The 27,201-nt window shown below is 43.1% G+C and overlaps 1 protein-coding gene across 4 annotated transcripts in view; it reads right to left on the reverse strand.

The window, feature by feature from the left end:
- The window catches only part of GMCL1 (germ cell-less 1, spermatogenesis associated), a 141,754-nt gene that overhangs the window by 54,673 nt on the left and 59,880 nt on the right, over positions 1–27,201 (reverse strand). For all 4 annotated transcript variants that reach the window (XM_040345877.1, XM_040345878.1, XM_040345879.1 and 1 more), the window contains 2 exons: positions 22,271–22,336; positions 19,873–19,957 (listed from right to left, as the gene is read on the reverse strand). In XM_040345877.1, the coding sequence (XP_040201811.1) occupies positions 19,873–19,957; positions 22,271–22,336 (151 nt within the window). The remainder of the gene's footprint in view (positions 1–19,872; positions 19,958–22,270; positions 22,337–27,201) is intronic.

Raw genomic sequence — 27,201 nt, forward strand, 5'->3', positions numbered from 1 at the left:
TAGGGCAATTGAAATATTACAGTATGCAAGAAACACATCCCCAGCACTTGTTAGAACTATTACCAGTATGTGTTCATCCAGTGTTGGATCAGTTTCCACAATAAGCAGTGGCTAGTGTTTGGAAAGTGACCACAGAACAAGCAGGCTTTTGGGGCTTTTAAAACTTTAATACATAGATTTGTTCACAGAATAAAAATTAGAATTTTAGTGTACAGAATCTTCACACGAGAAGACAATACACAACAACCTGTACATGGAAATAGTAAATTCTCACCCATCAATATCTTTTCAGACACCAAAAACAGCGGGCATTATGTCCCTCAAAGGCATACACCAAGCCATTTTGTTTTTTAAAAGAAAATCACTTAAGAGCGGAGGTCCACCCACCGCTGCAAAAATTAAAAGCCAGCAGCTACACATACTGCAGCTGCTGACTTAATAAACCGACACTTGCCTGTCCTGGAGTCCAGCGATGTCGGCACCGCAGCTGATGTTTCCATCAGCTGTCAGGTACTGCCACCGCCATTGCGGGTAAGGGAACCCGGCAGTCTTGCCTTACGGCTTCATGCCAGAAACCCTACTGCGCAGTGAGGTTCTGCTCCTCTCTCCTACTGGACCGGCAGCTGGGGAAGGAGGAGGGAGCCTGGGCGGCGACGTCAATATCTGCGGCTGAGGCTCGTGGAAGTGGGAACAAGATACATGTGAAAGACAGGTATCCTACCCCCCCCCCCCCCCTGAAAAGATGCCAAATGGGGGGGGGGGTAGAGTACAATGAACAGAACTTTGGGTTGAACTCAGCTTTAATTTCCCCATCAGCACATTCAGTGACCCAACTTGTGATGCTCCAATAAGAATTTGTAGATTGCAGTAGCAACTGTTATATTTAAAGTGATTGTAAAGGGATTTAAAAAAAAAAAAAAAAAAAAAAAAACACATTATGCCTTCCTGCTCTGTACAATTGTTATGCACAGAGCAGTCCTCTTCTTGAGTCCCCTCCAGCATGCCTGGCTCCCGCTGCTGACATCACAGAGCCTGTCCAGCCTCTCCTGACCTCACCACAGATCAGAGCTCCAGTGAGCCCTGGAGGGGCCAGAAAAGAGATTGTCAATCTGCAGGCTGAGGTCAGAGAGCCGAGCAATCAGCATGCTCAGTTCTTTGTCTCAGAGCCGGCAGGGGACAGCTGCAGCTGGGATCGGTGCTGCAGCCAATTAGGCAAGTATGGATTTAGTTATTTTTTTGGCGATTCCCATACCTTTTAAAAACGAAAACACACCAAAATGAATTTCAGTCCTGTGTGGGCACTGGTGGGTAAAATATCCTGCCAATTTGTAATATATTTCCGAGGCTGCAGGTATAAAATTCCCTTATAGTAACTTGTGTCTCTGCTGGTGAAAAAAAAAAATCTTTTTTTTTATTTATTTTTTTAATTAGACTAAACAACAATAGGTTTACAGTATGCAAAATCCATGGCACATTCATTTGGCTTCATTTTCACAACAGTAGGGCAGAATGGAAGCGATCTAATCACTGGTGACCAAAGCATATATAAAATAGAACACAGAACTGGAAGCTTCCAGATTATAGGCCATGCCATTTTCTATAACCAAAATCCGACAGCTCACAGGCGCACTCCCGGGTGCATTGCGATACCCATGCTGTGTTACCTCACTCTCTTATAGTATTTTCAATCATGTTGCATTTGCTAGGTAAATTTGATTAGTGGCTTTGAGACATATGTTTTAGTATAGATATTTCCGTTTTGCACTTCAGGCTTTCCAATTTAGAGAGACAGCAAATATCCTGCACTGGATATGTAAGGAATAGCTCATCTGCATCACAATAACCAGATTGACAGAAGCAACTGATGTAATAGCTCAAAGAACTGAGCACATGCATTTCAAAACTTGATTTCAATAAATACGCAGCTTGTCAGGATAGGAAAATTACTTTTGGTACGAACCATAAAATTCTCTCCTTTAAATTCACTGGATTCTTTAACTACTAAAGCCTCGTACACACGATCGGACTTCAAAAAACGTTTCTGTGGATTTTTGTCCAAAAGGGAGTTGGCCGGGCACACCCTTTGGTCAACTTCTGCTACTGTTGGTTGATTTTAACATTGATTCTGGGCATGTGTATTTGTACTTCAGACAAAAGTCCAATGGATTTCTGTACACACGATAGGACTTTGGTTGCTGAAAAGTTTGTCCGTTTGCAGAGCGAACTTTTGTCCGATGAAATCCGGAAAAGTTTGTCCAATGGAGCATACACACGGTAGGATTTTTTTTTTTAAACTTGCTCATTTTGAAGTTTGTTGTCAACAAGTCAGACCGTGTGTACGGGGCTTAGGTTATACTGCTGCTTACATAAGGAATTGGTGGTTGTAGTTTTCTCCCGTACCCGCTATATCCATTGAATAGAGTACCAAGTTTATTGTGGGTCAACTCGGCACAGTTAAAGTTGTAAAAAAGCTTTCAATCTATGTAATAAGCAATATAAAAAGGGCATCTTTGATTTTGTTTAGTATAAAAGTTTATTTTATTGCCCAGGATATATGTGAATCACCGTACTTGATTGTATATCATGGCCGCCCTCTGCGCATGCGTAGTGACGTCAAGTTATATGCATTGTGACATCACCCTGTTTTTACGCCAACGGCGGCCATTTTCAGCACATTTTTATAAGTACACCATATACCTTTGATGCAGCCAGCGTGACTGGTGAAACCAGTCAGCTTTTTTTCCACCTACCCCCCCCCCCCCTTTATGACCAGTATTCTGGGAAGCCCTCCAAATTTCCTCTTAATGGACCAGACCACAAGGACACTATATGAATACATTGACTCATGGGATGGTGCAGATCAACCATGCCTGAAGTGGATGGCTAAATATTTTCCTCATCGCCTTTTAACTGATGTTATCTTTGATACGCAACTACAGTTTGTACTATATGGTGTGTGGCTTGGCTTTTGCAGTGACCCTTGATAGAGGTCTATGGCTGCTTGTAGGGAAGGCTTTAACTCACAATATTATATTCATCCATATACATGGTGGATTCATGTTGCAGTATATTTAAGCATATGGAAACTGGAATGACTTTCTGTGGAGTCTTCCAGCACGGTTGACTCATATTAACCATTTCAATACCGGGAACTTTTACCCTCTTCCTGCCCAGGACAAATTTTCAGCTTTTAGTGCTGTCGCACTTTCAAGGACAGTTGCACGGTCATGCAACAATGTACTCAGACTAACGTTTTTGTATTTTGTTCACACAACTAGAGCTTCCTGTTGGTGGTATTTAACCCCTTCCTTAACTCTGACGCAACAAATACTATATTTATGGGCATATAGTACTACGCAGCCTTACGTTAAGAGGGGAGTTTCAGGATTTTTTTTTCCCACAGCCCCCTTTCCCTGCACATCACACAGCCCTCTTATTATAAAGCCCCCCCTGCACTACCAGGAGACCCCCAGTTTCCTGGGACAGGGTGGGGTTGGGTGGGAAGGTGTTAAACACATAGGGGTTGATTTACTAAAGTCAAGTAGTCTGTGCACTCTAAGTACAGTTGCCCTAGATTTGAGGGGAACATGCAAGGAAAATAAAAGAAACTGCTTTACCCAATTTTAGAGCTTTCCCTCAGATCAAGTGCAACTGCACTTGCAGTGCACAGACCATTTGCCTTTAGTAAATCAACCCCAATGCCTGTGTAATATGAGATCCCATTAAGGCTGAAGTTTGGGTTTTTCTTATTTCTCAGATTTTTATGTGCACTATTAAGGATATGTGGTCTGGTTGAAGTTGAATTCCAATTTGTGACTTTTTACTGTATGCTTTATTTCTGGGTACTTTGTAAGGATATCGATTATATTATGTCCCTTTGAGAAGATACTAATCCTAATCTAGCTATTGAAGACATTTTTTTTCTTGGCGGGTGCTTTTTTGTGCAGCTTCGCAGACTTTTTATACATTAAATTGGTAAATTCTGTACAATGTATATGTAAAGTGCTGCGTAAATTGACGGCGCTATACAAGTACCTGAAATAAATACATTTTAACCAAATTTTAAGGTGGTAGTGTATCTGTTGTATTTATATTTTGTAAAATGACTAAAGTATGTTTTATACATATATGACATCAAGTTGTCTCCCAGGTCCTGTAAGTTTTAATATGTGATCTTTGGAGGATTTCATAGATTTCAAGAAGGAAGAAAGGAAGAAGAAAACAATGTCCTTATAGCAGATTTAACAGCACAGTACGTGTGCAGTCTAATTTCCCCCTTTCTAAACTGTAAAAAAAACCTGGCTGATCCTTGTCCCCCTCTCTGCACTGACCACGATAGTGATGGCTGCTGAGCCATGACCACCGTGGTCAGTTTGCGTGGCTCAGTCATCTGCAGCTCTCCTCAGTCCCCCTCACCCCCCTCCTTTCCTGCCTGTCAGCTGTGTCAGTCTCTGCCCTCCCCCCACCCCTGCCACTATTAAAAAAAAAATAGAATGATCAATGCCAGCCCCAATAGTATAACTAGGCATAACACACTGCGTTAGTGTTTTATTAAAACAAAGCTTCTAAAAACCGCTGTACAACCATCTTCAGGCAGGTCACATGACTCGCGGCTGGTCTCCAGGGCCATTGCAGGAGGGGCTGAGTGGCTACGTGACCTCCCCAGCTGACGTCAGTGGGAGATCTCAGCAACTCCCGCAGAAGCCCTGGATCATTGTAGGATACTGGCTGAGTCATGTGACCAGCCTGAAGATAGCTGTACAGAGGTATTTAGAAGCTTTGTTTTAATAAAAACACTTATGCAGTGTGTTCTGCCTAGTTATACTAGAGGGGCTGCCAGCGACATACATGCATGGTAACAACAACTTTAATCTAAATTCACAAAGTGAAAACAGTGTATAGTTAAACTAGTTCTCTTTTTCAGCCACATGACAGTTCAGGTTTCACTGCAGAAAATAACATTCATTATACCAAATGATAGTTATAACTTGCAGAGATAGTGATGAGCCAGATTACAGAGATACATATATCACACCGGATACATTAGAACTACTGAGTGGGCAAAAAATAAAATCTTGTACATTTGAAAAGTGTAAAAAAACTAATAAAAATTATGCAGAACAAAAAGAAAAAAACGTATGCAGCACAACTAATGCCAACTGTAAGAGAATTAACATTATACAAAGCAACACTACCAAAAGATAAAAGCGATATTAAAAAAAAAAAAAAAAAAAAAAAGAGTTGAAAATAAAAAGGGAGGTGTACTTTGAAGAGTAAGATCCAACTTTACATTCAATGGAAAATAACTCCTAACTATAGCTAGGTCAGAATAGGCATAAGGATTCTTTGAATTATACATACAATATGATGAAAACAGTATACTATATGGCCAAGACAATATAAGAATCTTCGGAATCCTGACAGATCATAGTTAATCAAAAGTGAATATATTCAGAAGTGCAACAAAGGGGAGATGGAACCGCGCCTAGAACCTAATTAAATGAAACCTTTGCACTGCTGAGATTAATCAACTTAAAATAGTTGTAGTGGCAGCACTGTGAAGAATATTGTACTAAAAATAAATCAACAATATATGTAACACAACTGCGATTATATATCAGACAGGAGGCTCATATCTTATGCATTATCTTCCTTTATTAATGCTCACAGCAGAATGTATTTCTACAAAAAAACTTCAATGTAAAACTTTTCAAAACAACTACCACCCCCAGCAGTCCATACAGTCTCTAACCACGCCCCTACGGGGACCTCCATAAAAGGGGACTGCCTGAGGTGGTTCTTCCTCTTTCTTTCTGCTCATGGCAGAGCATACAGATAAGTATTTCATCTAACTTTAAGCTTGATTTGTGTATTTATTAGCCCTGATCCGAATATGGTCTCAGGTAATTTTATGGAATTTTGATTGATATGTTTAAATACTGTGGAATATTGGGGGTTTCCCTTGTATTTCCCCGATTTTGTGATTTTATACTTGTCTCCCTGATACCGGATGCCCCGGGGTCAGGTAGTGTTTTGCTGGAAATGCTGATTGTTTTATTTGGAAGATTGTGGACATGGGGAGTTCTCCCTGGTATCCCCCGATTTTGCGCTTTTTTGTCTGTTTTTTCCCTGATACCGAATGGTGTCAGGTACTTGTATTCGATCCATGTTTGTACTATTACTTTTACAGTCATCCTGACTTGGGCTTCCCCCTCCTTGGCGCCGGAGCGCTGCGGCTCCTCCATGAGGGGTCCGTGCTTTTCCCCTCGCTCCTTCAACAGACGCCATCTCTGGGCAACTGTCCCTCCCCTCCTTCTTCCCCACGCTCGCCTTCGCGCGCTCTGTCGGGGGGCGGGGCCTCAGTCGCAGCCACTCCCCTTCTCCTTCGGTGCCTCCGGGAAACACCTCGGCGTCCCTCCCCCCCCCCAATCTCTGAGCGGGTCGGGAGAGAGCGGACCTCATCGACCGCTCTGTCCCTCAAACCCTCGGCTCAATAGGGACTCCAGAGGCCGTAGTCTCGCGAGACTTCGCCTCTGGAGTTGAACCCCTGTCAGTCTCCTTGCAGGCTCTCCTCCACCGCAAGCTAACCCAGCGGTGCTGGAGGCAGGAGCTGCAATCCTTCTCATCTACAGTGAGCAGTGCTCCTAGCATAGTGGCTAGCACGCAGGCTTGGCAAGGCTGTTCCCCATAGGCTCGTAGGTTCGAATCCCCAGGGGGGCTGCTTGCCAGCGTGCGACCTAATTGAAGAAGATCTTTTTTAATACTGTCAGTAAATAAAATAATTTGAATAAATAGCTAGATAATCTATATTTAAATATATAAATAAATATATTTATATACATATATATTCTCATTGTCTTCAATGAATGAATAAACTTAATAAATTCATCTGAATTTAAATAAATAAATAAATAATTTAAAGAGTCTAAATAAATAATTAAATAACATAAATGTATATAATAACAAATAAATTACAGAATTTATACAAGCCAGGACCTCGCTCCCCCCCTGTATCGCTACGCCAGTGTGCGGCGTGCGATGCAAGACCTAGGACGCGGGTCCTCATGCTTTGCTCATTGTGGTGGGGAACCTCTCCCCTCACTGTACTGTCACAAACCATAAAAAATGAATACATTTAATAAATGAATATTAATACATTATATTGGTGAATAAGTGTTTTTATGATTATATGACAAATATATGATGTATATTTTAGAAATATAGATCATATTATATAAATAAATAAATGAAATATTATTAAATGAATATATTATACTAATCATCAGTTATGTCTCTGGGAATTTTTTCCCCTGGCATGTACTCTTCTGAACAATTAAATAAATAAATACGTTAATATACACAGAAATGTATAAATTATACAAATAAATAAATAAATTATACCAATAGATGATTTTATCACAGTTTTCTAAATATCTGATCGGTAGATCCGTCCGGGCTGCCCTGGCGTCGGTTATCCCAACCCGCCTGCACCTCCCACGTCCGGACCATCCGGCAACGGTTTACCGCCCCTAAGAGGGACTAGGTGTCTCCAAAACACCGCCACATTTCTGTGGCCCCCGACTCCCCGGCAGGGGAAGTACATAACATGCCCCAGGCAGTACCCCACCAGGACTGCCAACCCACTGCTCTCCCAGACTCCGATCGACCCTGAGCCTCGGAGAGATGCACAAACAGAGGCAGCAATCCGCTAGACGGACTAGCCAGACCCATTCGTTGACTCTTCCAGAGTCGTCCAAAGCGGCTAACACCTTTGAGTCTGAGGATGAAAATGATGAGGATAATGATGACTATTTGAGCAGTGGGCACATGGCGCTTCATGACGACGCCAACCCTGTGTACCAGGGTGGAACATTATTGGACTCTCGTGGAGAGCCATGTCGATCCGGGGGCGATTGCCATCCTCACTCCGGTGACTGGGCACCTCTACCCGAGGTGGCCCGATATATCAATACTGGACCCGGACATCGGTCGGTAAACCCCACCGAAACAAATTGAGGGCATACTACCCCCTTCCATTGCCAGATAAGGTCGTGCACACTCCCGGGGTGGACCCCATACTCTGGAGATATCTCGCCAAACACAAGTATCCCACGAAGAGCATAGAGAGGTCCTTTCGGACCATTCAGGCCAGGGTCTTAGACCTTTTTTGGTCCTATCACCACAGCCTACGCCTTACCGAACGGGCTACTGCCGCTGAACAACCGTTCGACCCAGTCCAACTCAGGAGCTAGGCCCAAGGGGCAGCTGCCTCCTGGGATGCACGAACATTACGTGTCCGACAAGACACCGCCACTCAATCTCAATGGGACTTGATCCCCAGCGGTTCCACCTAGCCGAATCAGACCCCGGTCATACCACCGAGGGCATGCTACTCGGGATCATGCTGATAAAGATATTACAAGTCGGTAGGGCTCCGGGCTTCCTCAGTAACATCTTCCTGGCCAGGTAAGGGTGGCGGTTATCGCCCTGCGATAAATTTCACCTCTGCGGTTCAGAAGGGTGAGGTTGGTTATCTACTGGACGACCTACTCTCAACAGCTCGTCCTCCTCGCCCGGCGAGCGAACACGCCTCCCGGACAACTCCCCATAGATCACGGGGATCTAGCCTCTCCCCATCGCTGGAAATAGAGTTTTTCGGGTTCTTGGTGGACACCAGCCGAGCGGTCCTTCGGCTACCCATGACCAATTGACCGCCATCTGCAAGAGGTCAGTATCTTACTGGGCAAACTACGGGTCTCCGTACGCGGATTGGCTCGCCTAGTCGGCCTGTTATCGGCGTAAATCCAGACCATTCTTCCGGGCCCTCCAGAAACTCAGGGCCCTGCGTCTTCGCTAGGGGCTTCACTGTGCAGACGTAATCGCTTTGGACACAGAAGCCATTCTGGACCTACGGTGGTGGTTGCGTCAGACCGGCGATCGGACGGCAAGACCATCTTCAATTCCATGACGGACTTCGTCATAGAGTCGGATGCCAGCCGCCTCGGCGGGGTGCTCGGTACGGTCCCTCGTCCGCTAGAGGGACTTGGCCCGCAGCGGAGTCTCTGCGGCATGTCAGCACGTAGAACTCCTGGCGACCTTCTTGCCGTCAGGAAGCTGCTGCCACACGAGTCCAAATACTGTGTGTCCCTGCGCATGGACAACGTAACCGCGGCCGGTACGTCAATCGCTTGGGGGGTCCCAGATCCAGTATCCTAGCAGATCTTTCAAAGACTTCTGGCACTATACCTGGAGCACAACATAGTTCCGGTTGCGGAATATGCCTTAGGCACTTCCAATATGATGGCGGATTGGAATTCTCGTTACCCAATCGATTCCGGCGATGGCGCCTTCGCCGGTCAATGCTCCTGGCCCTCGCTCACCTATGGGATCCTTGCTGAAAATTATGGACTATTCGTCTTTCGTCTCTCCTGCGCCTTTACAACCAGAGGCCGGATCCGGAGGCACACTCTGTGGACGCCCTCCGCCGAAACCCGGCCACAGGGGACACATTACGCGTTCCCCCGTTCTCGTTGACCCTCAGGGTCCTCCTTCACTTTACAAACATGAGAACATCAGTCGTGCGGTTCACTCTGCGGTGGCCGAAGTGACCAAGGCTTCCCTTCCTTCTGGGGAGGTCGGTGGATCTCCCCGGGTTGTTTACTCGCTCCCCTCATCTCCTTGCCAGTCCGTACGGGGATCTGCACCCTCTACTCACGGCGCTCATCCTACCTCGCCCCACTTGGGTGACTTCGGGGTGCCGGTCGCGAACAGCGATTTTAAAAGTTCAGCTGGGGTTTCCTTGCTTGGGCCTGGGCCCCGGGGCCAGATCGACATCTCGATCTACCTGGGGATTCTAGTTGGTGTGATCAAGGACAGGTTGGCCTGTTCAGGCGTTGCCTGTAGTGACCATCTATCTGACGGACTCTTTGGAATCCGGGAGGTCCTATGGCTCCCTTAACATCCATCGCTCTGCGACTCTAGCCTAACGCTCCCTTGTAGTCTTACTACCGGTGGGGGAACATCCATGGGTGTACCGACTTTGACAGGCGTTAAGTTTCAACGCACTTCACTCCGCCATACGTGGGTCGGGCTTCACGACGTTGGACATAGCCAGGCGTCGGGTCTCATTTCACTGAGTCAGGTTTTTCCATCATGTGTAGGCCAGCGACGGGTCTCCCATCGGCTTTCTACCCGTTCTTCCCTGCGCATCCACAACCAGGCGTGCTCCGATCTATACAGGCTTACGTGCCCTTGGCGGTCCCGCTGCGATCCACGCAAATTCTCCAAATTCCTTATCTCATACCTTAATCCTCAGGATTTCGCGGCTACGCTAGCCAGAGGGGCACGGTCGGTCATGGTTAGAGCAAGGTTCGACATAGCCCCATTAGGTGCCCATCACTAAGGTCGTCACCTCGAACGGCTCCCTCTAAGACTTACGGCTAGCGGCGGACTGGTCGTCCCGATCACTTTCCGCCAATTCTGCTTCAGACCGGAGGAACACATATCTGTATCAGTTTGTAGTTGTTCCGATTGCTATCATTTATATATACATTGTCATAGCTTTGAACTTGCATAAGATATGAGCCTCCTGTCTGATATATAATTCGAGATTTTCCTAGCTTGTGACGGAAAATATTAATTATATGAAGACAGGAGGCGAGTATCTTCCCTCCCGACCCAACCCTATCACGGTGTTGTTTCTCTCTCGTTCTAGGCTGTTAAACCACGCATCCTGCAAGTCGGAGGCCTATACGCCCCGGGAGTTGAGATTGCTGTTCCGTTTCGATCCATGGGTTTTTAGTTCATTGCGGACCAAAGATGGAGATTCCTACTGCGCTCCAGATCCGGAGTCGGGATGCCGTTGACCGTATCCGGTTACTGATACTCCGCGTACGTCCTCTCGACGGACTCTTCAGTTTGGAGGATGAGGGACTCCCGTCTTCGTGCTGATGCACAGATTCTACTTTGAGATCCCCTGTTGGGATCGGTCGTTCCTGGAACCCCGTTGGGTCACGGTCAGTGGTTAGCTGTCCCCTGGAAGCTGTTGGACGTCAACCGGCTGGTCTGGACTCCGAAGTTACACCTCTGTCCTACGTTGGTACTGTTTTTTCCTCTAGACATCATCGCATAAAGAAAGAGGAAGAACCACCTCAGGCAGTCCCCTTTTATGGAGGTCCCCGTAGGGGCGTGGTTAGAGACTGTATGGACTGCTGGGGGTGGTAGTTGTTTTGAAAAGTTTTACATTGAAGTTTTTTTGTAGAAATACATTCTGCTGTGAGCATTAATAAAGGAAGATAATGCATAAGATACTCGCCTCCTGTCTTCATATAATTAATATTTTCCGTCACAAGCTAGGAAAATCTCGAATTATGTGTGTATATTTATAAAATTACATAAAAAAAGGTGGAGTAATTTATCTTCAATAAGGGCTTACAAAAAATAAATCCTTATGTTATCTCGTGACATAGCTCTAAAATCTACTGAATGCGATTTAAAAATGCGACAAAAAAGTACCCTTAATAAATCATTAAATGCAATCCACGTGAACACAAAAAATCTACAATTTGGTGACTCTTTAACCGCTTCTAGTATGCCCCACGCTCCTGCTAGGATTAGACATGGCGAGAACCCTTCAGCGGTCAACGCGAGCTGCCAAACGTTTAGAAGAGACACGGAGCAGCGGTGTGCCAATGTAAGCAAAGCACACCGCTGATCGAGAGAGAGAGAGATCGAGGAGAGAGAGATCGAGAGAGAGAGATCGAGAGAGAGAACGAGAACGAGAGATCGAGAGACAGAGATCGAGAGATCTGAGTCAAGACTGGGCAAGTACTGATCTCAGCCAGTATTTTCCAATGTTACTGTGCACCCTCGCTCTCCTTTGACCTGGCCCGCCTGGTCACCAGCACGAGTCCAGTTTGCTCACAAAGCGGCTGAATAAATGTTGCCCTGCTTTCTTCCAACTGCAAGACGCACTGAATTCAGCATCACAAAATATACGTATATTGTTGGCCAAGTTCATATATTCAAGCCTACTAAAACGCCCCATAAAAATAAAAAAATCAGTGTTAGTTGATGTAAATGTATCTGTCAAAAGCTGAATCACGATATCTCTTTTCCTCCAGTGCATCCACTCCCCCCACCCCATTAGAAAGCACTCCCCCAGGGAACACATTTAACCCCTTGATCGCCCCTGGTGTTATTGACCCCTTTCCCGTGACATTTTTTACATTGATCAGTGCATTTTTTTGCACCGATCACTGCATTGGTGTCACTGGTCCCCAAAAAGTCACACTTGGGGTCAGATTTGTCCACTGCAATGTTGCAGTCCCGCTAAAAATCACAGATTTCTACCATTAAAAATAAAAAGTCCATAAACCTATCCCGTAGTTTGTAGACACTAACTTTTGCGCAAACCAATTTACGCATGTATGCGAATACATATAGACCTAGATTGATGAAGAAATTTGTATTTTTCATTATGTTTGGCTATGTATTATAGCAGAAAGTAAAAAATATTGTTTTTTTTCCCAAAATGGTCGGTTTTTCTAGCGCAAAAAAAAAAAAAAAAAAACAGGAGGTGCTCAAATACCACCAAAATAAAGCTCTATTTGTGGGGGAAAAGAAAGGACATTTTATTTGGATACAGCGTCACACGACCACGGAATTGTCCGTTAAAGCGGCGCAGTGCCGTATCTCAAAAAATGGCCTAGTCAGGAAGTACTTAAAATCTTCTAAGGCTGAAGTGGTTAAGACTTCTGTGCAAAAACATATGCCTAAATGAACTCAAACAGCAATGTTAGCGGCGCATTACCGTTATAAAATCAACTAGATAGACAGACTGATCTGTAATACAATTGTCTCCGATCCTCAGGAGCAAATGGCAATGTTAGCAGCAACTTATCCTTCCAAGAGAGCCCTGCAGGAGCCATGGACTGACTCTCTCTCGAGTGGTACAGAGGTCACCGATCCTCAGGAGTTCAACATACAGGGATGAGGAAAAAAGGCTTGTATAGTGTAAAAACGTTTTAAAACCACTAAAAGTTTATTAAAAATACATTGCACTCACATTTTTAGGAGTCTCTCCTGACACAGGTAAATAGATTCAAGAACAAATCACAAGCCAAGTTCCTTCTGACGGTACAACCACCGCTAGCGGATATACATCCAGCTGAGACTGATGATAGCACATTAACCTCCCTGGCGGTATGATTCTTTCAGAAAAAACATGCTAAAAGCGGTACCATTATTTGCAAGGAAATTTGGCGTTTTATATTGTAGGTCTGTAATTTTTAGAAATAACTCACTTAAATCTGACCAAACAAGATTCTAATAGGCATCCCGTGTATTACATTTTTTTAAAAACAAAATTATAAATTATAATATAATAAATAATTATAAATAATTATAACAAATAATAATATAATTATAATAAAAATTATTCAATAATGTAATCAAATCAAAATCACTGAAATTTGCTCAGTTGCAGAATTGTCGCTGTCATTACTTTTATTTTTTATGACGAATTTCCCCACAAATCGCTATCGCACAATTCTGCAAGTGATTATAATTTATTATCGCTGTTTTTTAGCTGATCTAAAACTATTTTTGACATAAAGGGACACTTTTGGTTGCTATGGACAATCTACAGTTTGCAGGGAGAAAAAAAGGTTTTTATTATATAAAATGACATGCAGGACACTGGGCAGACCACTAGGGACAGGGGGGGTGTGTTTTTTTTACATACAGTACTGTAATCTATAAGATTACAGTATACTGTGTGTATAGTGTTTGTTTACGTTTTTGAATTTAGCGCCGTTCTCCGTCCCCGTGCGTCGTAACGTCGCAGGGAACGGAGATCGGCGTCACACGGAGGCACTATGTGAATCGAGCGAGGTCCCGCTCGCTCACACAGCGCGGTGGCATCGCTGGATCCAGGGACAAGGTAAGTAAAAAGTGCCTGTGGATCTAGCGAAGCAAGCCCGTGACTGACTCGGGGTTACCGATAGTAGCAAGAAAATCTAACCCCGTGTCAGTCTCGGGAAGACCGCCAGGGAGGTTAATGCACCAACTCTACATACGTTTCGGAGCATTGATGCGCCATCATCAGTCTCAGTTGGGCGTTTATCCGCGATCGGCGGTTGTAGAGTCAGAAGGAACTCAGCTTGCGATTTGTTCTTACATCTATTTACCGGTGTCAGGAGAGACTCCTAAAAATGTGAGTGCATTGTATTTTAATAAACTTACAGCGCTCGAGAGAGATCGGATGTCTATGGCTCCTGCAGAGTTGTTTCTTACAAGGATAAGTCGCTGCGAACATTGCTATTTGGGGTGTTCTTTTAGGCATATGTTTTTGCACAGAAGTCTTAAAGAAGATTCACCATATTGAAGAATTTTTGGGTTGTTTACATGGATTGCATTTAAAGATTTAATTTTGATAGACTGCATTTTGTGGGGACTGCATTTTGCATTTTTTTTTTCACCTTGCATATACATCACAGTAGTTTTCATATACATTTTACTAGACATCAAAAAGATGAATTTATTGTAAGCACTTTAGTACTCTATTGAACATAAAATTAAACCTTTCATATCATTTTATAAATGCACATAATTAGTGTTGTGTTACATATATTGTTTATTTTAATTATTGAAGTACAATATTCTTATTCACAGCGCTGTCACTTCACAAAACAGAATATTCATAAACGCGACGTGTCAAAATTGTATTTATGCATCCTTTTGGGGTGGTGCGGAATTACCCCCATTTAGTATGGCATCTCAGGGTCCAATCCTTGGTGTACAGTGGAAAAAAGTTGGGTGCAAATCACTAGTCTTTTTACGGTATATTGATGAACCTAATTCATGAGGATTTTGGGCACCGGAAACTCAAAACTAACAAATCTAAGATAGGTATACTGAAGCAGAAGAGTACCAGCCCCTTTAACCCTTTTCTTTGCACAAGCTTAAAATAATATATTTAGGACTTTAAGATTAGTTAAAACCAACAAATTGTATCGCATTTCTGAAAGCAGATACCCTGAAGAATGAAATAGTGGTAGTTCCAATTTTTTATGTCAAATTTTCTGTAAAAATACATCAATGTTGATTTTAGTGCAGAATGTCGATTACTCAACTAAATAACCACCAAGCCATAAAGATGAGGTTGTGCTGAGTAAATAGGTACCAAACACCTTGAGCCTTAAAATTGTTTGCACCCATGAAAATATGATGAACTTCAGTAACCAAAATTTTCCATTTTAGAAGCCCTTACAGTATATATTGTCTAAAAGCAAGCAGAGTAGGAGATAGTCGGACAGATTGGGGTAAGGAATTACAGAGGATGGGAGAGGCTCTGGAAAAGTCCTGGAGGCGAACATGGGAAGAGGTGACAAGGGAACTAGAGAGCAGGAGGTCTTGGGAGGAACAAAGGGAACGAGTAGGTTGGTGTTTTGAAACTAGGTTAGTGATGTAGCTGGAGGCAGAGTTGTGGATGGCTTTGTATGTTATTAGAATTTAAAATTTGAATTTGTTGAGTGAGTGGAAGCCAGTGGAGGGATTGACAGAGAGGGGTAGCAGACACCAAGTGGTTGGTAAAGTGGATGAACCTGGCAGCAGCATTCATGGACTGAAGGGGGGATAGCCTGTGTAAAGGTAATCCCGTGAGGAGAGAGTTGCAGTAGTCGAAGCAGAAGATTACCAGGAAGTGAACTAGGAGTTTTGTGGTATCATTGGTTAGGAAGGGGCGTATTTTGGAGATATTGCAGAGGTTGAGGCAGCCAGATTTGGAAAGTGTTTAGATGTGGGGCCGAAAGGAGAGTTCAGAGTCCAGGGTTACACCTAGAACCTTGGCATGCGGGGACGGGCCGATAGTAGTGCTATTGATTTTGACAGAGAGATCAGGAACAGAGGCACGTGGGGGAGGAAAAACATGAGCTTAATTTTGGATGGATGGAGTTTAACGAAGTGGTGTGACATCCAGGCTGATATGTCTGTTAGTAAGTTAGTGATACATGGGGAGACTGAAGGAGTGAGCTGAGGGGTAGAGATAGATGTGGGTGTCGTCGGCATAGAGAAGGTATTGGAAGCCATGGGAGGCTATTACCTGAGCCAGGGAGGAGGTGTAGATGGAGAATAGGAGAGGTCCAATAAATGAACCTTGGGGGACAACAGAGAAAGGGAGAGGAGGCAGTAGAGTTGTAAGTGACGCTATAGGTTTATAACAGTTGTGAACTTGATGTTGCTTTACTTTTCAGTCTTCAAGCAAATGCTGCTGTAGAGAGATTATTGCAACAGGGTCGTGGCAGTTCACATGATTACAAAACACAACACTACATTAAAGCGGTATTAAGGAAGGACTAAAGGCAAAACTTATTTGGTTTTGGAGAGAGTGTAGAGGGATTAGACTCAGTCAGTTTTTACTGCTGTCTGTGCCCCCGTTAATGAGATTCACCTATTTATTTTGTTTACCATTTTTATTGAAAAGTGAAATTAAAGAAAAAAAAAACCCACACACAAATTTTGGGTTGTCCCCGGAAAAGTAAGAGGAGAAATCTCGGCAATGGGACACAAATGGCAAAGAAAAAAAAAAACCTGACAGGGGTTACAACCCTCCCTTGCTCCATCCAAAATGGAAAAATAAATAAAATAAAATAAGTATTCCCCATAAGTCTACTTTAAACCCAAAAGTAAAAATATAAAATATTGCAGCTTATTAATTGGATGTGATGACTGCATCAGTTTTCTTTACCTCTGTATTGACCCGGTGATCTGGCCAGTAAAACACCTCCTGTATTAGAGTGGCTCCTCTCTAGATAAAAAAGAGCACAGGGGCACCGTTGGACAGCAGCATTGTCAGCCTGGGGATGAGGGGAGGGTTAGCTGTACTAGCAGATTTAAATACACTAATAATATGAAGCCAAACTTCCACTAACACTTTATAAGCAGTTACAGCAAACAGTTTTTTCCTTATGGAATAAAGGTTTTACATTAATAAAATCTGATCATTGTAAGCACTTCTGTCAGTGGTAAATGGTTTGTCTCATCTTTGTAACTGATACATTTGCTGTAGAGCTTAATCTTTGAAAAAACAGAGTTGAGGGATAGATCACCAGATGAAAATAGAAGTAAGCGTGAAAAGCAGTCACCAATCCAAAGACATGGTAAGCTGCAATGTAATAAAGGTTTGCTTTTGGATTTAATACCAATGTAAAAAAAAAGAGTCAACACCGTTTCAGCCAGAATTTCAAAAGCTTGCTTGTCCACAGCAGTGACAAGTGTCATGAAAATCAGTAATCCTGTATGGACAAATGGGGACACTTTATAAGGCACTGGTTCAGCCACATTTGGGGTACTCCATCCAATTCTGGTCACCAATCCTTAGGAAGGATGTGCTGAAATGGAAAGAGTTCAGAGAAGGGCAACAAAATAATAAGGGGCCTGGAAGACCTCAATTAGAAGAAACAACTACAAGCACTAAACATTCTCTCTGGAAAAAGAGACCCTTGAGAGGTGATTAGAGGTCGACCGATATATCGGCCGATTTTTGGCACTTTTTAATTAAATCAGCTGATTGTTTTTCTTCAGCATGACTTGTATTGACTTCTACGATACAGAAGTCATTTGCAAGTGGTCTGAAGTTTCCCGTGGGGCCACTTGTCTCTGTGCAGCCTGCCAAGTTTGAGAAAAGAGATACAATGTTGCTACTTATCAATGAACTGAACTCCTGTGTAGAAGTTCAGTTTAACCATTTAAAAACTAAGGCCCGGATTCAGAAAGGAGTTATGTCGGCGTATCTCCAGATACGCCGTCGTAACTCCAAATGCGGGCCGTCGCATCTCGGCGCCCGATTCATAGAATCAGATACGCCTCAATGTTGCCTAGATACGAGCGGTGCAAGTCTCCTACACCGTCGTATCTTAGGGTGCATATTTACGCTGGCCGCTAGGTGGCGTTTCCGTTGATTTCCACGTAGAATATGCAAACGAGCTAGATACGCCGATTCAAAAACAAACGTGCGCCCCGGCGCATTTATTTACATTGTTTACGTAAGGCTTTTTACGGCGTAAAGTTGCCCATGCTATATGAGGCGTAGCCATTGTTAAGTATGGACGTCAGGCCAGCGTCAAATTTTGCGTCGTTTGCCTAAGTCGTACGCGAATAGGGCTGTGCGTAAGTTACGTTCACTTCTAAAGCAATGACTATTTGCGGCGTAATTTGGAGCATGCGCACTGGGATACTTTCACGGACGGCGCATGCGCCTTTCGTTAGTAACGTTAATTACGTGGGCTCACGACTGTTTAGCATACAACACGCCCCCTACCAGCCTATTTTGAATTAGGCGAGCTTATGCCGGCCCATATACGATACGCCGCCGTAACTTTGGGCGCAAGTTCTTTCTGAATACAGGACTTGCCTCTCAAAGTTACGGCAGCGTAGCGTATATGAGATACGCTACGCCCGCCTAAAGATAGGCATTTGTTTCTGAATATGGGCCTAAATCCTGTATTTTCTGCTAGAAAATCACTTAGAACCCCCAAACATTATATATATATATTTTTTTTAGCAGAGACCCTAGGGAATAAAATGGCGGTTGTTGCAATATTTTATGTCATACGGGTTTTTGCGCAGCGGTCTTTCAAACGCAATTTTTGGGGAAAAAAATACACTTTAATAAATAAAAAATAAAAATAAAAAAACAAACAGTAAAGTTAGCCCCCGTTTTTTTTTTCTTCGTCCAAAAGTTTTGATTACCTGTCTTTGTGCCTGCTTTCTGATTCCCTTACCGAAGATGGCCGGGGCAGCACCCGAGAGCCGAGTGAGAGATCGGCTTCGCGTGCCGACATCGCGGGCGCCCAGGACAGGTAGGTGACCATATATTAAATGTCAGCAGCTGCAGTATTTGTAGCTGCTGACTTTTAATTTTTTTTTTTTTCGGCAGAACTCCGCTGCTTTCACACTGGAGCGGGCAGGCTCTATTCGGCTGCTAGCGGGGCGCTTATAACCCAGCTAGCAGCTGATGAAGAAGAGGTTAAATGCACCCGTGTAGCACCGCAGCAGTGCCCATTCATTTCAATGGGCAGGAGTGGTGGAGGAGTGGTATACACCGCTCCAAAGATGCTGCTTGCAGGACTTTTTATTCTTTTTTTACGTCCTGCCAGCGCACCGCCTCAGTGTGAAAGCACTTGGGGGTTCACACCGAGCCTGCAGGGGAGCCGTTTTGCAGGCACTTTACAGGTGCTATTCTTTAGCCCAAAAGCGCCTGAAAAACACCCCAGTGTGAAAGGGGTTCAACTGTTAGATTTTATGAGATGAAGGGGAAATTTGTATTTATTTTTTTAAATCGGCCTAACATATCGGCCCCAAAAAAATAAAAATCGGCATCATATATCGGCCATCGGCCGCTGCAATTTCTAAATAATCGGCATCGGCCAGAGAAAAACCCATATCGGTCGACCTCTAGAGGAGATATGATAACGCTATACAAATATCTCAATGATGATCCCAGCGTAGGAAGAAAACAAATCCGTTTCAGGGAGTGTAAGAGGACACACAAGGAGATTGGAGGAGAAGCGGTTTAACCTAAAGCTGCGTAGGGATTTTTTCACTGTCGGGTAATAAGGACGTGGAACTCTCTTCCACCATTGGTAGTGTCAGCGGGGAGTATTTACTGTTTTAAGAGACTCGTGGACTTGCATCTTAGTGAACACAACTTGGAGGGATGTGGGAATGATTATTGACATTGGCGCACACACAGGTAAAACTGGAATAAAAGACATTAAACCTTACGAACTAAGAAACTATCAACTATGAAACAGGGTTTTTCATGTGTTGTAGATTTGACAGCAAGGTTGTCCGTTGACATAATTTGGTTACCTTTTTTAAAGCAGTGTATACATCCATTTCTACCTGCATTACAAGAAGGTCAGGGGATGAGATCAGCCGCTTCATCATATTGATGCTGTAAACACAAATAACACTTATTAGCACAAGGTAAGAAAACATGTGTTAAAGAGCTCAATACCTTAAAAAAAAAAAAAAAAAAACACACACACACACACACACACACACACACACACACACACACACACACACACACACACACACACACACACACACACACACACACACACCATTCTCAACTGTACATAGGGGGGGGGGGGAATCCATCAGATGCTACACATTCTCCATTCTTAAAAGAAAAGAAAGGTATGTTTTTTTAATAATTATCCTTACCTATGTGAATGCAGCATCGGACCGATGCTGCAACTGTACTCCAGCAGTTCTGCACTGAGAACCGAGCCACCGAACACTGCCGATGGCTTGGTTCTCGCTTCTCCCCGAGCGGAGAGATGATGTCTGTCAGCATCTCTCCTGCTCGGATCCTCCACACTCATTGGAGCGAGGAGCTGTGGATGGCAGGCCGTCTCAGCGGCTCGTTCAGTCAAGGCAGCTGGCGGATCCAGACTTCGGATGTCAGGATAATAACGCTGCCTCGACTGATAGCAGTGACGTCAGAGACCACTCTGGAAACGGCTCACAGGAGTGCAAAACGAATTTCGCTCCTGTGACCCAGAGAAGATGCCCAGCCTAAAAAGCTCAGGCTGAACTTCTGCTTTAAATACTTAACAACCGAGGACGTCTATGGACGTCCTCGACTTTGTGCGGTGATATCTGAATGATGCCTGCAGCTACCGTCTTCAGCCGCCGATTCTCTGCACGATAAAAATGATCAAAGCGGCAGTTCCAACAACCTGCTGGTGCCACTGTCAGAATACAGTGCTTCTCTGCAGGGGGATTCTTACATATACCTCATTTGTATGGCCAGTTCATGGATAAGTTCCCTTTTTAAAAAAATCTAAATAAAAGCACATTTTTATGGAAAAAAAATAAAATAAAGTGAATTTACCATTTGTTTTTTTATAATTTTTTTAGGAGCCTGGAAAGCGCTTGCTGATGCCATGCAGGTCTCCTGCAGACTGTCAGTGTGAGCACTGGATTCAGTATCACAAAATATACATATATTGTTGGCCAAGTTCATATATTCAAGCCTACTAAAACTGCCCAGAAAAAAAAAAAAAAAAAAATCAGGGTAAGTTGCTGTAAATGTATCGGTCAAGTACCAAACTGCAGTGTCTGTCAGCTGGACCGGGATCGCTTGAGAGCTCTGCCAGCAGTGAATAATCCTGCCAGCCACCTTTCCACTATTCCTCCCACTAACAACGATGCTAAGGCACTATTCCTCCCCCTAACAAACAATGCTGGGGCACTATTCCTCCCATTAACACTAATGGAACACTATTCCTCCCACCAACAATGGGACACCATGATGTCAGAAGACACTGCCAGCGGCATTGATCAGGTGCAAAATTTGGGGCCGCTGTACAGAAGGTCAATCGCTAGATCAACTTCTGTACAAAAACTCTGCCCACACAGCGATGAAAAATGTTCCACTCCCTGCTGGATTTCAATCCATGCATGGCCAGCTTAAGAAAAGGGAATGTTTACATGTGAGCTTCTTCTATTTGCAGATGAGGGCATAGGCTTCAACAGATGGGTGAGACAATTAGTTTGCTGTATTTTTGGCATTTACATAGTCATGGAATGCACTGAATGAGAATGCTCAATAACATAACGAGGAACCATAAAAGGGTGCAGGCAGGTCTTCAGATGAAGCAGAGAAAATACCATTAAAGCGGTTCTCCACCCTAAAGTGGAGTCCCGCTGATCGGAACCCTCCCCCCCCTCCGGTGTCACATTTGACACCTTTCAGGGGGGAGGGGGTGCAGGATACCGGTCCAAAGACAGGTATTTGCACCCACTTCCGGCCCGGGCAAAAGACGGGCATTCCGTCACATCCCGTCGCCCCCCCCCGTTGTGTGCTGGGAACACTCGGCTCCCAGCACACAGCGGGAGCCAATCGGCGGGGCGCGGCGCGACTCGCGCATGCGCCGTAGGGAACCGGGCAGTGAAGCCGCAGCGCTTCACTTCCTGGTTCCCTCAGCGTGGATGGCGGGGGGGAGCAGCAGAGAGACGAGCGATCGCTCGTCCTCTGCTGCGATCGGCGCTGGACTCCAGGACAGGTAAGTGTCCTAATATTTAAAGTCAGCAGCTGCAGTATTTGTAGCTGTTGGCTTTTAATATTTTTTTCCCATGGCACATCCGCTTTAAATCAATACAAATAATGATGCAGATAAACAAAAATATTAGATCCCAGATAGAACCCAGGGGAAAAGAAAGACTTAAAATAAAATACAGGTCATCAGTCTCTTACCTGAGCTCTTTAAATAAGTCAACACTTTGATGGGTCATTAGGTTGTTGAGAAGCCATTCAAGGCACCTGTGATAAGAAAGAATGTTGGTGAGCTGGCTTGCCATTAAAATGTTAAAATAAATCAGTACATTTCCAGTAATGAATAATAACAAATAATAAAAGTTCACACACACACACACACACACACACACACACACACACACACCAAGCAGTAAAAAAAACTGCACTTAAAATTTTCTGCTGCCAGCTTTCCATGGACACACTGGTCACCCACGCGCTGACGCACACACACACACACACACACACACACACACACACACACACACTTCCAATAAGGCCCATACAGTGATCAATCTAGAATTTTAATGGCAAGTTTATTTTAACAGTGAGTGACAGAACAAAAATATCCAAAAAAAAAAAAAACGCATTTCAAAAAAGTTAATAAATTGATTTGCATTTTAATGACTGAAATAAGTATTTGATCTCCTATCAATCAGCAAGATTTCTGGCTCCCAGGTGTCTTCTATACAGGCAACGAGCTAAGATTAGGAGCTCTTGCAAAGGGAGAGCTCCTAATCTCCACTTGTAACCTGTATAAAAGACACCTGTCCACAAAATCAATCAGATTCCAATCGCTCCATCATGGGCAAGATCAAAGAACTGTCCAAGGATGTCAGGGACAAGATTGTAGACCTACACAAAACTGGAATGGGCTACAAGACCATCGTCAAGGCAGCTTGGTGAGAGGTGACAACAGTTGGTGCGATTTTTTGCAGGTTGGAAAAAACACAAAATAACTGTCAATCTCCCTCGGTCTGGGGCTCCATGCAAGATCTCACCTTGTGCCATTTTCATGATCATAAGAACAATGAGGAATCAGCCCAGAACTACACGGGAGAAATCTTGTCAATGATCTCAAGGCAGCTCGGACCATAGTCACCAAGAAAACAATTAGCAAAACACACTTACGCCATGAAAGACTGAAATCTTGCAGCGCCCGCAAGGTCCCTCTGCTCAAGAAACCACATGTACAGGTCTGTCTGAAGTTGAAAATGAACATTTGAATGATTCAGAGGACAACTGGGTGAAAGTGTTGTGGTAAGATGAGACCCAAAATCAAGCTCTTTGGCATCAACTCAACTCACCGTGTTTGGAGGAGGAGGGGAGGCTGCCTGTGACCCCAAACTCACCATGCCCAATGTCAAACATGGCGGTGGAAACATGATTTGGAGGCGTTTTTCTGCTAAGGGGGCAGGACAACTTCACTGTTTTAAAAAATGACAATGACGGTGCCATGTACCGTCAACTTTTTGCCCTCAGCCATGGGCATTGAAAATGGGTCGTGGATGGGTATTCCAGCATGACAATGACCCAAACCACATGGCCAAGGCAACAAAGGAGTGGCTCAAGAAGCAGCACATTAAGGTCCTTGAGTGGCCTGGCCAGTCTCCATACCTTAATCACATAGGAAATATGTGGAGGGTTCTGAAGGTCAGAGTAAAACGACCATTGCATCTTTCATCCAGTGCTGCACTGAAGTTTCTGGATTCTGAGTCATGGGGAAAGCAAAATAATTGTCAAAGGATCTGTGGGAAAAGGTAGTTGAACTATATAATAAAAGGAAAGGGATATAAAAAAAAAAAAAGCTATCCAAGGAATTATAAATGCCAATCATCAGTGTTTAAACTCTCCAATCAAGAAGTGGAAAATTAGGGGTTCCGTTGAAACCAAAACCACGATCAGGTAGACCAACTAAAATTTCAGCAACAACTGCCAGGAAAATTGTAAGGGATGTAAAGAAAAACCCACAAACTTCAGGTGAAATACAGGACTCTCTGAAAACATGGTGTGGATGTTTCAAGACGCACAATAAGGAGGCACTTGCAGAAAGATGGACTGCATAGTCGAGTCGCCAGAACAAAGCCATTACTAGCAAATGCACAAAGTATTCCGCTTACAATACGCCAAACAGCACAGAGCCAAGCCTCAAACCTTCTGGCACAAAGGTTATTTGGAGTGGTGAGATCAAAAATTAGCTTTTGGCCACAAACCATAAACTCTTCATTTGGAGAGGAGTCAACGATGCCTATGATGAAAGGTACACCATTCCTACTGGAAACACAGAGGTGGATCGCTGATGTTTTTGGGATGTGCGAGCTACAAAAAGGCACAAGACATTTGGTCCAAAATTGATGGCAAGATGAATGCAGTACTGTATGTTATACAAAAAAAATACTGGAGGAACATTTGCAGTCATCAGCCAGGAAGCTGCGCATGGGATGTACTTGGACATTCCAACATGACAATAATCCAAAAACACAAGGCCAAGTCGACCTGTCATTGGCTACAGCAGAATAAAGTGAAGTCAATATCATTGAGCCACTCCGGGGATCTCAAAACATGCAGTTCATGCAAGACAGCCCAAGAATTTATTCAACTGGAGATTTTTTGTCAAGAGGAATGGGCAGCTTTCCCATCTGACAAGATAAAGAGCCTCATCCATAAATACCACAAAAGACTTCAAGCTGTCATTGATGTTAAGTGGGGCAATGCACGGTATTAAAAACTGGGGTAATTTTTTGATCAGAATCATTTGGGTAGTTTCTGTTATGAGGATTACTTAAAAAGAGTAAAACACAGTGGATTTATAATAAATGGCTTCAGCCAAATATGAACCATGAGTGAAAGAAAGGTTTTTGTGTTATCATTCATATTCTCTGAAAAATAGCCAATAAATCAAATTCTGCCAGCGTACGTAAACTTACGAGCACATACGTACTGCATGTATATACGGTATGTAGATGATAGCTATATCTATCACAAAATAGATACGGTAGCATGCAAGCCCGAAATAGACATCCATGTCTGAATATTTTGTATACTTCTCTGGTATGTAACCTTTACGAGAATATTTGGAAAAATAAAACCATTTTAAGTGCAGCAACTCTTGAACTTTTTCATATACACACACACATTATATATATATATATATATATATATATATATATATATATATATATATATATATTATATATATAAATTAAAATAATGGAGGAGAACTGCACACGGTATACAACAAGTGCCAGCAAACAGGTCTTCCCACCGACATACATTATATATATATATATATATATATAATGTATGTCGGTGGGAAGACCTGTTTGCTGGCACTTGTTGTATACCGTGTGCAGTTCTCCTCCATTTCTTTATATATATATATATATATAATATATATATATATGTCGGTGGGAAGACCCGTTTGCTGGCACTTGTTGTATACCGTGTGCAGTTCTCCTCCATTTCTTTAATATATATATATATATATATATATATATATATATATATATATATATATATATATATATATATATATATATATATATATACATACACACACACACATATACACACACACATACATACATACATACATACATACATACACACACATATATATATTTTTTTTATCTGCTCCAAAGCATTTAGTCACATCCCCCATTTCTTGTAGAACGACAAGTGCACCCGTATAGCACACAGGGACTGTATTGTGGTTACCTGGCGGGCCCTATGGCTGTTCCCTTTGGTCTTGAGGGGGGGTTTCATGCCCCAACCCCGGGTCGGACACTTGTCTGAGGCCCCAGTTAGTTTCAGTTTTGAACCTGGGCATAGCTTGGGGCTTGAAAGTAACTGTCCAGTTGTTTTTTGAAGATTTTTTTTCTCTCATCATATACTAATAGATATTTATCGACTTTATAGTTTAAATTTGCATCATACTCCCGATTAGTGGCTGTAATGCCATGACATACAGAGTTTTTCAATCCAAGGGTGCCAAGAAAAGTCTAGCCTATTATCCTGTATTTTAATATGCAATTTTCTACAATCGCCAATTGATGCATGTTTAATCTATGAATTTATTCCACCAATCATGTGTATAGGATGATCTGTATTATCCACTTTTGCATTCATTGTATGAATCATGTTCTTGATTTTATTACATTATTCTTCTTCATTGACTTAAAGGGTCACTAAAGGATTTTTTTTTTTTCTGAAATGACTTTTTTACAGGGTATAGAGACATAATAGTTAACCAATTCCTTTTAAAAATGATTAAAAATAGATAAAAACCAATCATATAATGTACATGCAGTTTAGTTTCGTTTTTGCTGTTGTTTACTGGTTCTCGGATGTACAGAGCCAGAGAGCCAATAGAGGGCAGTGATGCTTTGTAAAACGAAACTGGATTGGTGCTGACACACAGTAATCACACCTCCTTGATTAGTCACCACAGTGACAAATCTCCCAGTACTGTGGTGATCAGGAAACAGACAACCAGGAAGTGTCCAGAACAGAGGAATTACAACATTAAAGCAAAAACGAACAATGAGGACATGAAACCAAGACTGCAGTAAGGTAAAAGGAAGCTATTTAGCTAAAAAAAAAAAAAAAAAAAAAAATTCCTTTAGTGACCCTTTAATATATAGAATGCCAAATATATTAAACTATATTAATTGTATTTATTTACGTATCATCATTCCCAATGGTAAGCCTCATATAAAGTCCCAGTACCATTTTCTTATTTTTTGTTTAAATTAGGGTTGTCTCGATACCACTTTTTTAGGACCGAGTACAAGTACCGATACCTTTTTTCATGTACTCGCCGATACCGATTACCGATACTTATTTTAAAATGCAGCCATGTGTCCCCAAATGCAGCCTTGTCCCTAAATTCAGCCATGTCCCTAATGCAGCCATGTCCCTAGATCCAGCCATGTTTAAAACGAAAACTTGTACAGTACAGTATACTTATTTCCTCTTCCAGGAGCTCACGTCCTAGCTACTGACTTGCCCGATGTATTTGGCAATCTGAGATTTACTGTGGCAAGAAACACAAGAGGGTGTTCTTTGCATATGCCCTAAGTGAATGAACTGGT

This window comes from Rana temporaria, chromosome 3, assembly GCF_905171775.1.
Source record: "Rana temporaria chromosome 3, aRanTem1.1, whole genome shotgun sequence".
Lineage (NCBI taxonomy): Eukaryota > Metazoa > Chordata > Amphibia > Anura > Ranidae > Rana > Rana temporaria.